This window comes from Kryptolebias marmoratus, linkage group LG13 (assembly GCF_001649575.2).
Source record: "Kryptolebias marmoratus isolate JLee-2015 linkage group LG13, ASM164957v2, whole genome shotgun sequence".
In the NCBI taxonomy this organism is placed as follows: domain Eukaryota; kingdom Metazoa; phylum Chordata; class Actinopteri; order Cyprinodontiformes; family Rivulidae; genus Kryptolebias; species Kryptolebias marmoratus.
The window spans coordinates 9,538,234-9,552,805 of record NC_051442.1 but is presented as its reverse complement, the minus strand read 5'-3'; the positions used below and the strand labels follow the sequence as shown (position 1 = coordinate 9,552,805).

The window sequence follows — 14,572 nt, the reverse complement described above, 5'->3', positions numbered from 1 at the left end:
GTGTGTGTGTGTGTGTGTGTGTGTGTGTGTGTGTGAAGAACGCTGATGAGATATGAAATAACCAGTAGCCAATTGAATAAGCTACCCTTTTGGATTTATATGTTTGTAAATCTGACTCTCAGTGCCTCACCAACCATGAACCTCACCGCACATCACTGTTAAGAACACTTTAACCCTTGACAAATATTGAGTTTCCAGTCTAATCTTTAAACAAAGCATCTTTAGTGCTCGACTGGAGGTAAAACTTACCCCTGGATGGTCAAATAATGAGTCAGCGTTGTCTTGACAACAAGGACACCACCATGTTTTGTTTTTAAGATTAGATTAGGAAACAGAACCAGTACAAAGTTCTTTATTAAAATATTTTTCCTTTGTATTTTGATAGCTTCATGAAACCTTATTTAAAACTACAAAGCTGTGTCATCTGTGGTGTCAGTGAGACAACAAAAAAACGAGTCAATTCTTGATGATTAACAGATTTTAGCAGGTCTGTGTGGTGCTGAGAGGCGCTTCCCTGGAGTTGACAGGAGGCCTTCCCATTAACTGGAAGTGCCGCAGCTTTTCTCCCTGACAAATCAAGGTGAATGTCGACTCCCACTCCTCCTCACACTTCTCCTCTTGCACCATCTTTCACTCCCCTTTGTTGTTTCTCTTATATTTTTACATGCTCTTGTATTTTACAAACCCCGAGGGCTCTGGACTTGATCCATCTACACACCACCGTCACTGCCAACAAATGTTTCCGACTCTCTCCTCCCACGTAAGAAAAAAAAAAAAGACTTCTTCCTAACTAGTAGTTGTAACTAAAAAAGACAAACCAAAAAGGCGTGTGTCTGTTTGCGCAGCAGAAATGGTCAACCCAAATAGGAGCTTCTTACAGATTGCTCTTGCCAATCTCCAGATTGTCAATCATCTGGCGCTGACGTCAAAGATGGCAGGCGTTTTATTTACAGAGTTAATGCACAACAAGGGGCTCGGGAAGATAACGTTCCCAGAGAGAGCTGTGGTCAAATGCAGCAGTAATGCTGTGTATATCAAACACTGGTACATAGTTCTTTCAATATGTGTGGAAATATTAAGTACGGCTGCACAATATATCAAAAATCTCTTGTTATTACTATATCAATGTGTGTATTATCAACATTGCAAAGGGTTGAAATAAATCACAAACACAATAACATAATTGATGTGCCACTCAGATGGATGGACTCCCCCACACATCCTAAATGCCCACAGCAGATTTGGATAATCGTGGCCAAAACTCTGAAACACATGGAGGATGTTGTGAACATTGTGATGGAGGAGGAAAAAATCAAAAGAGAAGAAAGAGGAAACTGATATCACCATCACAGTATTCAACAATAATAGAGTCACGTGATTTCCTACGATTATGCAACCCTAATAGTCAGTTTAATACTGGCAAAGCCTAAAAACTTTTATCATGGTGCGGATTAACTGCTACAATTAAAGCAACATCTTTAACAAAACCAAAACTAAAATTGACTGTAATTAACTAACCCACTCCATAGATGCCTGCTCAATGCAGCAGCCGGAGCAAGTGCTCCCCCATTTTCTAAAGTTTAACTTTAAAAATATGTTCTTAATCCAGCAATGAGACAAATGCATGTGGGGTTTATTGATTCTAATTTTACTTTCTTAGATACATACTTCAAATTAATGTTAAAAATAATTCTGCACCCAACCCCTCCCTCAGCTTTGAGCTGGTCGAACTCAGCAGAACACCGGTAGCTCACTAGTCAGACAGGCAGTATTAATTTCTGGAGGTGAGAAAGAAGGTCGAAGTCATTTTTTAAAGCTTTATAACTTTGCTTCTTTTTTTTTTTTTATTGACCCTGAGTAAAACCTAACAGAATAAGAACTTTAAGGCTTTTCATATCTAAGTAAATCATGGCATTTTGGGATTCGAACCTCGGCCTACCACATGTAAGTACAACACCTACAAGGCAGACTTTGGATTTGCTCCCATATTTTATAACATAATTAGGCGGTCATGGCACACTCTACAATAATTATCTGACTAAATTGCAGCTACATGGCAAAATTCAATAAATATAATCATAAACAATCACACAAGTCTTTTTATTATTATTATTGATGAAACAGTGACTCATGGGAGGTTTTAGCTGCTTCTTTAACAGCCTGGTAGAAGCTAGCTGTGCTGCAATGCTAACTGTAGCTTGTATATAAACAAAAACAAGTGGCGATTAGGTTTTTGGTATGTGATTTTTATATATGTCCTCTGTAAAAGTGCTACAAATAATGTTTTGTTAATATCTTTGTTTATGAAATAAAAACACAATGTTTTCTGCTGCTTGTGTAAAGTTATTGTTAAATGGCAAAATCCTTCATTCACCAAACAGCACTTTCTATCCGATTGTCTGTCCAGATCTCTGCGCTGTTGGGTGGAAGCTAATGTCATTTCACCTGACATTTAGCAAGTGTGCAAATCTTTACTGGGGAAAGACAATCTGGAGAAACACAATCAAAAAGTCATTTTCCCCCAAACTTTATCCAATACCTGACTCAGTCAATGAATTTTACATGAAGTCACCTCTTCGTGTGTCTATCGTGCTGTATGTCATTAATATTCTCATCCTGACATGCTGCTCCTGACTCCATCTGAGTCTGATCCCGTACGCCTGGCTTTTCCCCACGTTTCAGAAAAAGATGACGATCAATCGCAGCCCCCCTCCCTGACCACCAATCCCGAGCCTGTAAACGTCCCCCACTGCTCATAACTGGACTCCGGTACCACGCCATCACTGCCACCTCTCTTTTTTTTCCCAGCTCACTCAATAAAGTGAGAATCAGAGACGAGGTTATTGTGAATTCAGGCGAGTGTGCGCCCTCCCAAAACAAACTGAGATCCATTTGTATGCAGCTCAACGGAGAAGACTACATTTTCAATAGGGTACAAATGAGCTGCTCCCTGATGTATTGCTGTTCGCTGAGTAGAAGGCTGCAGTCCTGCCTGAGCCTGGTTGTGTATTATAAAATCAAGCCCTCAGGAAGGTACATGTTGTGAGCGATGAAATGCCTCAAAAGTACAGAGAAGGGGCTGAGGCGATTCGGTGCAGGGGTGATTCACAATTACAAACGGATGATCTTCGAAGAACCTTCAGCATCCCTCTGAAGTGGGATTAGAAGTTTTCTCATTCTGGCAGCAACTTTCAGCCCGGGTATTTTGTCCACATCAAAGAAACTATTGGTTTGTAGGAGATCTATGGCCTACGGCAGCTAAGAAAATGCTTTATCATAATGTCGGGAGTGCACAAGTTCAAATCTAATTTATATAAGAGCTCCGAAGATCCAAACTACTTCCACCTTCTTGCTGCCCTTGACAAACAAAACCTGACTAACGATGACGGCACATTTCAGTCAACGTAGCAGCTCTGCTTTCAGTGCAAAGAGCAGAAACTTTCTAGGCTGAGCCGAGCTGTGCACAAGGGACAGTGGATTAAAAGATTTATAGTACAAAGTACTTCATTCCAAAGCACAAAGCACATTGGAGCAAACTACAATAGGCTGCATGTTTAAATGCAAGCAACAAACAGGCTGAGTTAGTTAGTTAGACTCATGCTCGGTGACAGGATTAGCTGGGTTTTTTTTGTTTGTTTTCCCAAACAGAGTCAGAAACAAAGCATATATGCACGTCTTGCAGGGTAGAAGTGTTTATTTGGGGCTACAGATCAAGATAAACAAGCACTGCATGAGAGTAAAGCTCTTCTGTGTCAATTAAAGCTGATTTCAATAGAAACAACTGTTTGTTTCTTTCATTTTCTTTGCATGGACCATTGATTATAATTATTACCTACTCACCAGAGTAATCACTGAGAACCTTTGGGAACGCTCCTTTTAATAGCAAAAAGTCTTGAGCAGTCACATAGGCTACAACTTTATTTGGTGGAAATGGTGAAAGTGAATGGCTCTGTAATGATGCAATCGTGCCTAATGCGTATGCAGAGGCAAACTGTGAGGGCAATCAACCACGGCAGGTACTGGAAACTCAAACCGAATCAGAAGCTCCGCCGTGAGCCTGCGGTGGTTGTTAATAACAGGACCGGGCTGTAATTTTGCTCTTCAGTTTTGTTTTCTGTTCCTAACAAATTGGACTAATCTGGAGATTTGTTTACAACCTGCTTCGAGGCAGTTTGAGCTTGTTGCACCGTTTTACTCATTCTCACAGTGGTCGTTTCTCTATATGTCAAAATCTGCTTGGTTGAAAATATTGTTGCCATAAAAAAAAGTTGTCCCCGATATTAGTCATTTTGGTTGGTTACAAGCAGAACAAATGGCTCCACTTTAGCTAAGATTATTGATGTAGACTCTTACAGTCACATTCTATTTATTACATGAAAACAAATTTTTATGAGGAGTGCTAACATCAATTTCCATGCAAGATAAAATATGAATCTGAATACCACTACAGTCTCAACGATGTTATGTCAGGCTCTGCTTAATTCTGAGTCCTCTGACTGATTTTATTCCCTATAAGCTCCATAATTGGAAACCAATGCATCCAGTCAAGCTCTGACATAATGGCTAAATGGAAAATCGTCACCTCTAGAGAATTGAAGCGTTGTAACTGCATTGTTCCACCAGTGGGCCATTAATTGTCTGTACCTCACACACTTTGCTCTGCAGCCACACACCCCTCCTCCCCTCCTGCCGCTCGGCACACTCACCTCCCAGCTCCTCGGTGGAGAGGCTGGTGAGCTGGAAGGCTTCGCTGCCCTCGGTCAGGGAGCTGCTCAGGTAGTTGTCTGGATAGAGCAGGCCTGCCCGCACATGGTGGAATGGCATCTTCTCCCTGCGAGGCAGAAACACACACGGGTTATAAACATTTTATGCTTTTGTGGGAGAAGGAGAGACTAATGAAAAAGATTGGAAGAAAACTTGTTGCTGTTTAATTTTTTAAACTGGAGAAAAATGAACTTAATTTAGCTGTACGGTTCCAATCTTCTGCCCATTTTACATAGCTCTAATACCATATTTTTTATTTTATATGACACATTTATCTACTGCATAAAAATCTATTTTTCAATGCATGTCAGACTGCAATTTGGACAAGGACTCTCTGGCAGAAAAGGGTTTTATATTGGAGTTGAACCTTTCCTAGTAAAACAAATTAAATAAAATTTTTAATTTAAGCAGTTGTAGCTGTTTGGGGCAAACCTCAAAAATAACATTATGAGCGATCTCATGAAATAACGTGAGATATCACACTCAGCGTCTGTGTTGTGAAGGACTCTCAGTTACCACCACATAAAATTTTGGCTCAATACTTTAAAAATTGACTAAGATATAGTAATTTTTGTATTGGCTAATGTCGATTAGCTGCGGCAGCCATCTTGAATTGCATTAACTCCAAAAGTAAATGTGTGCAATGAGTAGCAATTGGAGAATGAGTTGTGAATGACTCAAAGCTACTACTACACCAAATTTTAGCTCAATATCTGTAAAATTGACTGAATTAAAATCATTTTTGTGTTTTCTAAGTTCAGTTGGCTAAAGTGGACTGATTCAACAGTTAATCAGTTGTAGAGGTACATCCAATAATTACTTCTTGAAGGCTTTATTAAAATTTGTTTATGAGGTATTTTAACAGACAGACTTGACTCCAAATAGCTAATTTTACCCTGTTAAAGGGATCCGTCTCAGCTACTACCACACCAAACCTCAGTTTAGTATCTTTAAAACTGACCGAGTTATAGCCATTTTTGTGTTTTCAAGGTCTGAAAACTGCAGCAGCCATCTTAAACTGGGTCGACACCAAAAGGTAAACAGCTGTAAACGAACATCCAGTGGTTACTTTCTGAGCTTTTTGTTAAATATCTGTCCATGAGGTTTTTTGGTAACAGATACATGAACACAGATACGGGCAAAAATATTGTCGTCATTTCACAGCAGGAGATAAATAAATCAATAATTTATGTAGCTCAGTGTGTGTAGACTACAAACTTTTTATAGAAATACAAGCTCCTGTCAAAGAATGATTGCTGTTTCCACACTGCTGTATTTCAGTTGTCTACTGTGTTCAATCACAGTGGAGAAATTATGCAATCACATTAATATTCAGTGAAATCACAAAAATATTCCCTCATAAAAATAGCTCTCAGTACCACCAACAGAGCTCAACGAGGATCTCATTTTCGGCAACCGTTCTTTTTCTTTCTTTCTTTAATTTTTTTTTTTTTTTTGTTCTGTCTCCTCCAAAGGAGAAAGTCAAGTCAGCTGTTGTTTCTTTTAACCTTTCCTGTCAGATCGGCTGACTTCTCCCCTCTCCACCCCCGGAACAATCATCACTGTCACCAGACCCCTCAATAAGAGCCCTCAGACTCTGACAGAGTATCAATCAGCCACGACCCCTGCTGCTGCATGATCAGAGCGATCCTATGCTTTGATTTGTGAGAGCTGTCCCACAGAGGGCTCTTCCTGTGTAAAGTTTTGACATTTTGGTGAATATACTCCTTCCATTTGTAGATGTTGAGCTGAGGCGAAGAGTAAGGGGTGGAAACTAGTAGGAAGAAGAGGAGGAACAGAAATCCCAAAAGAGTTTTCCCTTTTGTGAGCAGGCAGCTGCCTGCAGAGATAAGGAGAGAGGCAGGGATGTCGCTGTGGAAATGCCTGGAATATGAACTGATCCTCTCCACTTTGAGGGGAGATTTTTACTCGACTCTGGTGGATCTTGGAATCAGAGCCAATGAAAATGGAAAAATAGGATTGTCAGCTCTGATGATCTGTGGAGGGCACCAGGTGTGAGAACTGAGTGTCTGAATGAGACAGTGATAGACAGCTGTGTGTGTATGCGTGTGTGTGTGTGTGTGTAATGAGATTTTTGTGATCACAACTTGTGAGCCTTGAGGAAATTTGTCCATCTGCTCCTGGGTCTGCTCCTGCCTCACCTGAACATTAAAGTCACTCGGGTCGCCACGGCAACATGAAGACAAAAGTCTCAGCCAGACAAAGACGCAAACACACACACACACATGCAGAACACAACCTAATTTGTTTCTTATTCTATCACATCCATTATTTGCACTTATGACAGGCCTCTCAGGAGAGATGGAAAATGGATGGCAGGTTAGGGAGTAGCTGGGGGGGGTTGGGTTTAATTATGAATGAGTGAATTTAAATGAATATGATTTATCAAAGAAAAACCAAACAGTAGTTTCCCATTGTTATTGTACTAACCTTTGTCCTGATATAATTCAGCTATGATAATATTTTATTTGTTACCTTTTAAAATCACAGCAAAAACGGTCTTGTTCACAAAAAATAAAAAAATTCAAACAATAAAAAAACACTAATTTGATGATTGTTTATATAAAGTCAGTTCACAGGAAAAATCAACCAATGATGCTTTATATCGAAAAGTAAAGTTTATTTAAAAAGCAGTCCAGTTGAATGAGTTTATATTCCGGTTCGATCCAGTTAATTATGTGAATGCTAATTGTTTAGGTTTTTTTTTTGGACTTTGTGATATTTTAGTCATTCGAAACGTTCAGCTCAATTGGTAATAGTGTTCTATGACTTTTAGTATTTGTAACTTTTATACTTTTTGAAGTATTTAACTGTATTTACAGAAAACAAGGCATTTAAGTTTTGTGTAGTTTTATGTTTACACTGTTGCCTCACAGCAAGAACATCGTAGGTTCAGAACTTTCTGCATGAGTAGGTTTCTCCAGCTTTCTGTCACAGCCCAAAAACACGATGCTCGAGAATCTAAATTACCTTATAAATGTAATATAGGTGTGAGTGTGTGCATGCATGATTGTTCATCTCCATAAGCCTCTGTGATGGACCGGTGACCCCTGCTGGGTACAGCCCAACTCTCACCTATTGATGGGTGGAAATAAACACCGAACAGGAAGAGGGAGGATGAATGGATGAACATCTTTAAATGTTCACTTTTATTCATTTAGGAATGCATTCAACCCTTTTTTGTTTGCGTTTCAAATTCATCCTTTTTTTTCTTTTTTTCTCTATGATTCTACAGACTGACTGAGGAATCTGTCCTGCTGTAAAATGTCCATCTTTACTTCGGTCGAGGTTGACAAACTTTGCAAAAACCTGCCCCAAAAAACTCAAAGATGACATTTCTTGTGTTATCACACAAGCAGCAGGATATTTGCTCTTTCCTGGTTTAGGCATGAAGGGTGAAAAAAGGAAGAATTTTCTCACGTTTTTTTTTCTCATCATGATTTATTACATCAGCTTACATGTGGACGAGCTTGACTTTTTTCATAAAGCAGTTTGAAGGTAATTAGAAAATTATAAATTATGAAAAATATTTTCAGTTAACCAAATTACATTTGTCATACAGTGTTTCAAGTAAATTTGTTACTATCCTCGTATATTTTTTTATATTTATTTGACCGTTCCAAAGAAACTTCACCTCACCTTCCGTTCGATCATTTTCTGCTGACAGCAGTACCATCTAATCAGATGTGGACGCAGTAAATGTTTGCTAACTCATTTCATACATTTTTAATAGGAGATATTTCATCTGTCAATAATATTGAAAAGAGTGAAAATACCACGGCCGATTTTTCTCCCCCGCAGCAATTTACAGTCCCTAAATTTTTTGACCGCTCAATTGAATCCATCTACAGACAAATTAATGAGACATATGATGTGAAATCAATATGAGAATGTATCTCAACAGTCCATCTGCTCGCACAATTGTTCCTCTGGCAGAAAACACCCACTCACTCATGGCAAAATCCACACAAATAGAAAAATCAGCCACACTCTGATTCTTTTCTCCTTTATCTGTCACTCCATGTTAAACTCTCTTATTCTTTTTAGATTGTGTCGCTTTCCCCCCCACCCCAACTTGTGAAATCAGTGGCTGTTGTCAAATAGATGGACATGAGAGCTGACAGAGACAGTTTTTAGCAGAAAACCTTCATCTGATAGGCTCCAGTGCTTCCATTGTCTGAGTGCAAGGAGATGATTTGGTATGAAGACAGACAGGTGTACGGGATGATAGATGGGCTGAGATGGCGGAAGGAGAGCTCGGGCTAAAAGCAGCAAATGAAACCGGGCTGACTGACAGAGTTTGAACCTCGGTGTCACCTGTCCACCAGGGAGCCCAGTTTGGAGTCTGCAGCGAGGTGGCAAGAAAGAATTGAAACCCAGAGGAGAAGCTCAAACGAAGGAAACGAGCTGAGCTGGAGCCAAAAGTTGGACGAAGAGAGATAATTTTTTTTTTTGGGGCACTTTTCACACATTTTCCCAATGGAGAAAAACGCATTACCAGACTGGCAGAAAGAGGTCACAACAGTGTTTCTGGTTCCAGCAGCCCATCCGCGAGCCATCACTAGACAGTCCTAATAGGGTAACAGCAGAATCCAGTGTTCAGATCATAAGAAGATGCTGTTCCTGTTAAACCACAAACAGAAAGCAGGAGTGATTTAACTTCATCCAGTGCTCTTCTTTCGTTTTTTTTTTTTTATTTTTCCTCTGTTTTTTCAGCCCTTGAGGGACCAAAACGAGAGATAAATCATCAAATAATTCTGTTTACTTCAAGCCGCTAAAACATAAGGTTGCTCTGCATGTCTTCTCCACTTTTAGAATGAAGTCCTGCAGCCCCCTGACAAAAACAATACAAAGCCTCCATTGATCAGCTGAAGCTCCACAGTTGGATGATAAACTGCTTCTCTGTGATTCATCATGCAAAAACTACAAAGCCAAACCAAATTAAAAGAGGGAGGAGGAATACATTTTGTGGATCAAAGGAGGGCATGTGCTACATCAACACGTAAGCAACAATAAAATCACTTCTGATTAGATTTACAGACTTTCACTAGATAATAAAATAATAAATGAGAATTAGATTTTTAAAGGAGTCAATGCATAAACATTGATGCACAGTTTTTGTCCATTTTTACCATAAGTTGCCATGATTTTTGGTATTCGTATGTTGTACGATGTGGATGGCATTTGCAAGAAACAGCAAGAAATTTCCCCCCACACAACAAAGGGATTTTGAAAAAACACTTGATTAAACCCAGGTCTCTTTGGAGCTCTATAGCTCAGCCATTCTCCACATTGGAAACATCATTCAAAGTTTAAACAAGTCACAGAAAGTCGGACTTTATATGACTACAACAGCAGTATGATACCTCTTATGGTTTTTACACAAATCCAGTTTAAGTTGTACAGTTTTAAAAACACTTTAGCTTATCAATTGTCTAAACTTTCCAGAATTTTGCAAACTAACTATTCTTATGCTGACAACCTTTTTATTACATCAACAAATTATACATTAAAGTGTGTCTCTCACTGTTACATGACTTACTTTTTTTCTCTATTAACCTTTAGCTGATTTTAACTCAAAGTTTTATCTCAAAACAGGAAGTGAAGGTTTTTTTCATCTTGTCATATCTCTTAAATAAATACCTGCAGAGTCATAAAAAAATCAGAGCATCACCATCAGAGCCTTCTTCTGCTCAGAATTCAAGAATTTTAAAGCTATGACTCAATTTTTGTGACTTTTTGAGCCTTTCCTTTTAGTCTCTGTTTCTATCTGCCTCTGTCAAGGAGTAGCAGCTACAGATGCATGGTTACCATGGTGACCACAGTGAGCAACTGGCAGCTTTAACATTTCTTTTGATCTTGGTTCTCTTTACACTTCTTATAGGGTTCATGCATCTAAATGTGGGCATGTTTTCTTAGCTCAGCTTGGTACAAAGTTGATGTTGGAGTTTTGGACAGCAGCTGCGTTGGCACCCTTCAAAATTCCGTCAGACATTTTCGAGCTTCTTCCTTTCTCCTGCACACTGACACGTTGTTAGGATCCTACTGAAGTCACCTTGGGCAAATGCAGGCAGTCAGAGCACAGCTGTGATCTCAGCTGTCTTCCTCCATCAAGCCCGCCTTCTAAAACACATTTCCTCAAGAGAGGCGCAGCGCGGGCCGCCCACCCTGCCGCCTGCAGCCGCCTCTGCACAAGTTCAACTTGGGTCACCCAGCTCAGTCTGACCAAAATCATCTGCTGGACCAGCTGATCATAAGGTGTGCCCTTTTTTGTTTTTTAGAGAGAGAGACAATCAAGAAATCCCACCCAGCTGGGAGAAAACAGTGCTGGACATCATGATGCGCTGACGGGTTGCGCGCATCTGCACAGGAGGGAGCGCAGCTGGAGTCTGCAGTCTGATACTACATGTCGAAAACAAACATTTTTGAGCGCTAACAACAACCCCTCTCTTTCCCCCACCCCTCCCACCCAGACTGGCACAGCAGTAAATAAATACAACCTGAGTTTCCTTGCGGTAAAAATCCTCCAAACACAATCCACAGGCGTGTCTCATTCATGGAATTGGGCGATGAGTGCGCGCGGGGTGTAGGTGACAGATTTGGCCATCGTGTTTTATGACTGTGAAGTTTAGAGGAGCATCTGGCACCGAGGATGAATCCAGTTGGGGTTTTTAGACCGCAGCCAGTCTCCATTCATCAGAGCCAAGATGTGAGCTGCTACAAGCTGAGTGAGCAGAGAGAAACCACAAAGCATGATATATGGCGATGGATTGCTTTACACCCCGTCGCGTGCGGAGACAATTACACTGTAATTACACTTATGGCGCGTGATGGACCTGTAATCACCTAATCACATCGATCAATCCCGCTTCAGGCGCGCGCACCAGCATCTCCGGGCAGATATTTTCAGGAGCAGCTGAAAGAGTCGATCCGTGTCCGTCAGCAACAGACAGGTGTACAGCCACACGCGCACACGCACGGGGCGCGTCACACAGTTAACAACAGGTGCAGAATCATCTTCATCACCTTTAACACGCACAGCCAGAGGTGACACGGAGGAGCCTTACCTGGCCGTGGAACCGCTCCCCGCCCGCCCCCCCTCGGTGTCAGAGTCCCCCTTCCGTTAAAACGCCGGCGCCAGAGAGGCTGAGGGTGCGTGGAAATGCCGAGGTGTGCTCAGTCCGCTCGCATCCGTCCCGTCCTCTTCAGGAGTCCGTCCAGCAGCCAGAGATGGACTCATTCAGTCTCTGCCGCGGGGAATCCGCCAGGGTGTCATTCACACCGCACTTTCCCGGTAGTTAGTTCAGAAAATATCAACTGGTTAAAATCCGTTTCCCACATGAATCTCCTTACAATCTGCTTTTTACTGCTTTCTTATTTTTTACATCCCACTTGTCAGCGCCATATCTTGAGATGTTTGGTTGTTGGGATGGAGCAGTTTCCCTCCTCTCAGCTCTCCCAGACGCAGCCGCCCACGGGTCTGGGTCTGAGATGCTGCTGCTGTCGGTGGTGGTCTCTCAGAAAACAAATAAATAAATACGTTCAAAAAAATAAAAAATAAATAAAAAAATCGCGATTTAAGTTCAGTCGGCTGTGCTGGAGGAGAGAGGAGGATAGCGCAGAGGACGGACAGCGGACTGACTGAGCCGGTCCCGGTGCGCTCATCCCCGGCTGCTGCCCCCCCAGGTGACAGACTTAACCCATTTAATGTGTCCGGGGAGGGAGGGGCCACATGGGGGCCACGGCTGCGGGCTGCGCCGCTGTGGCTCCTCTCAGGTGTGTGTTTGAGGGTGGTGGTGGGGGGGAGAGAGGCTGTGGAGGTTTGAGCGGATCAGGGAGGAAGCCTCTCCCCTGGGGCCGCGCGCTCAGATGTGTGTGCGAGTGTTTTCATTTAGCCATTCTTAAGAGACACTTATGCCCAATTATGGTGCTTAGGAAATGACATCAGCTGCAGTACTTAAATGATGCAGTGTGTCTGAACTCGCCCCTCCAAATCTTTTCTCCCACCACCCATCCTAATCTCCATCGTTTTTTTAAGGATGCTGTCCTCTCTCAGATTTTAGCCTCTAAAATCTTCTCTCCTTTAATTCTCTCTCCACCCACCACTGTCCCGCTCACTCCCGCATACTAATTACATAACATCAGCGGAACATCAGCTCGATTGCAGTCCGAGGCTTGAGGTGGGAAACCGTTTCCCGCCCTGCTGCTGCTGCTCCTGCAGGTTTTAATTAAAAGCGCCCGAATTTAAATTAAAACAATCTGTTGTCCTTATTGACACAAAGGGTTAATGTTTGCGGTCCGCCAGGCTGCTGCTTCTCTGCTGAGGCAACAACAGAGTAAAGACAAACTGGAGAAACTCCATTTTCTTAAAAATAAAAATACAGCCTTAATGCTGAGAGCTGAATGGCTGCAGAAATGTGGTAAAGAAACTGAAACTGAGTTTGTGAAGCTAAAATAACCCGAACACTCACTAAAAGCTAAAAGAAACAAAATGATAGATAAAACCCCAAATTAGCAAAATCCCAGGTAAACGTTGCAAAAAGGAAGCTAATCAAAGCCAAAAGTAGCAGAATACAACAAAGGGTTAGCTAAAAGCTTAAAGTAGCAAAAGGTTAGCTAAAATAAGCAAAATGCTAGCTAAAATTAAAGTAGCAAAAGGGTACCTAAAAACATAAAATAACAAAAGGCTAACTAAAAGCAAAAATAGCAAAAGACTAAAGCTAAAAGTAACAGAAACAAAAAAATGCCGCAAGTTAGATGAAGCAGATTTTCAAAAGCTGAATGTCTATGTAGTTCTGTCAGGAAAATATTTTTGAATAAAGGTAATTATTTAGGAAATCATAAAAGGTATAAATTAAGTCATAGCAGCCATCTCCTGAATAAGCTGAACGTTTATATATATATATATATATATATATATATATAGAACAACAACAAACAAGGAAAACAACAGTTTGACTGCTGAATCCGAGTCACGAGTTCTGCTTTTACAATAATTTTAACATATTAAATGATTCTTACCAACATTTTGAAGACATTACCTCAAGATTCATGTGAAAATTTGGTTGATTTGATGGATGACTGAATGAACAGAAGGTTGAAGCTCTGCAGAAAGTGCTGATTGGTGATTCTGCTCCTTTTTTGGCACTGTCCGTGGTGCTGAAGGGCTTTCTTGGTCCAACAGAGGCAGGACAAATGAAGGTGAAGCCATGTGCCTCTTGTCAGCATTTAAAAACAACCTGCAGGCTTGTTCAAATCAGAAAATCAGATTTGAGCTCCTTCAAAGGCACAGTGGTTGTCCTGAGAGAAAAATAAATGCTCTTCTTATAGCAGCATAATTCTATAATAAATACATAGCAATGGATTGATAAGCACTAATGTCCCATTCTCATATATCAAAAAAACATTTTATGTCTTCCTTATCTTTTAATTCTTAAAACTGTCTGTTGTTGGCTGAGAGTTCAGCTGAATGAGTAAATAAATACCTAAAGCAACCAAATTTTGACTTTTCTCTTTCAGTTTATTGAACATTTTATGTTCCTTGATAGAAAAGTGCTCATGCGGGGATGAGGTCCACTTTACTGGATCCTATTTCTTTTTATTACAGACTGGTTTAAATTGAAGACTTAGCCAAAGCATCGCATAATGTTTCTGCTGAATCAGCTTAAAATAAAATGTAAAATAAACAAAAAGTGAGCTGGGTCATCATTAAAACTGTTAAATTTAAGCCCCTCTGGGATCCCAACTGGTTTTATGTCCAGTCTAATGATTGACACATTTCTAAACC

General features: G+C 40.8%; 1 protein-coding gene across 2 annotated transcripts in view; it reads right to left on the bottom strand.

The window, feature by feature from the left end:
* Positions 1-11,853, bottom strand: part of caln2 (calneuron 2) — a 30,871-nt gene extending 19,018 nt beyond the window's left edge. The window contains exons 1-2 of one of the 2 annotated variants that reach the window (XM_037978888.1): positions 11,286-11,853; positions 4,707-4,831 (exon numbers count right to left, since the gene is read on the bottom strand). In XM_037978888.1, the coding sequence (XP_037834816.1) occupies positions 4,707-4,824 (118 nt within the window). In that variant the 5' untranslated portion in view covers positions 4,825-4,831; positions 11,286-11,853. Of the gene's footprint in view, positions 1-4,706; positions 4,832-9,283; positions 9,393-11,285 lie in introns of those variants that run through there. The other variant, XM_017437194.3, reaches the window with a different exon arrangement.
* Positions 11,854-14,572: the final 2,719 nt, after the last annotated feature.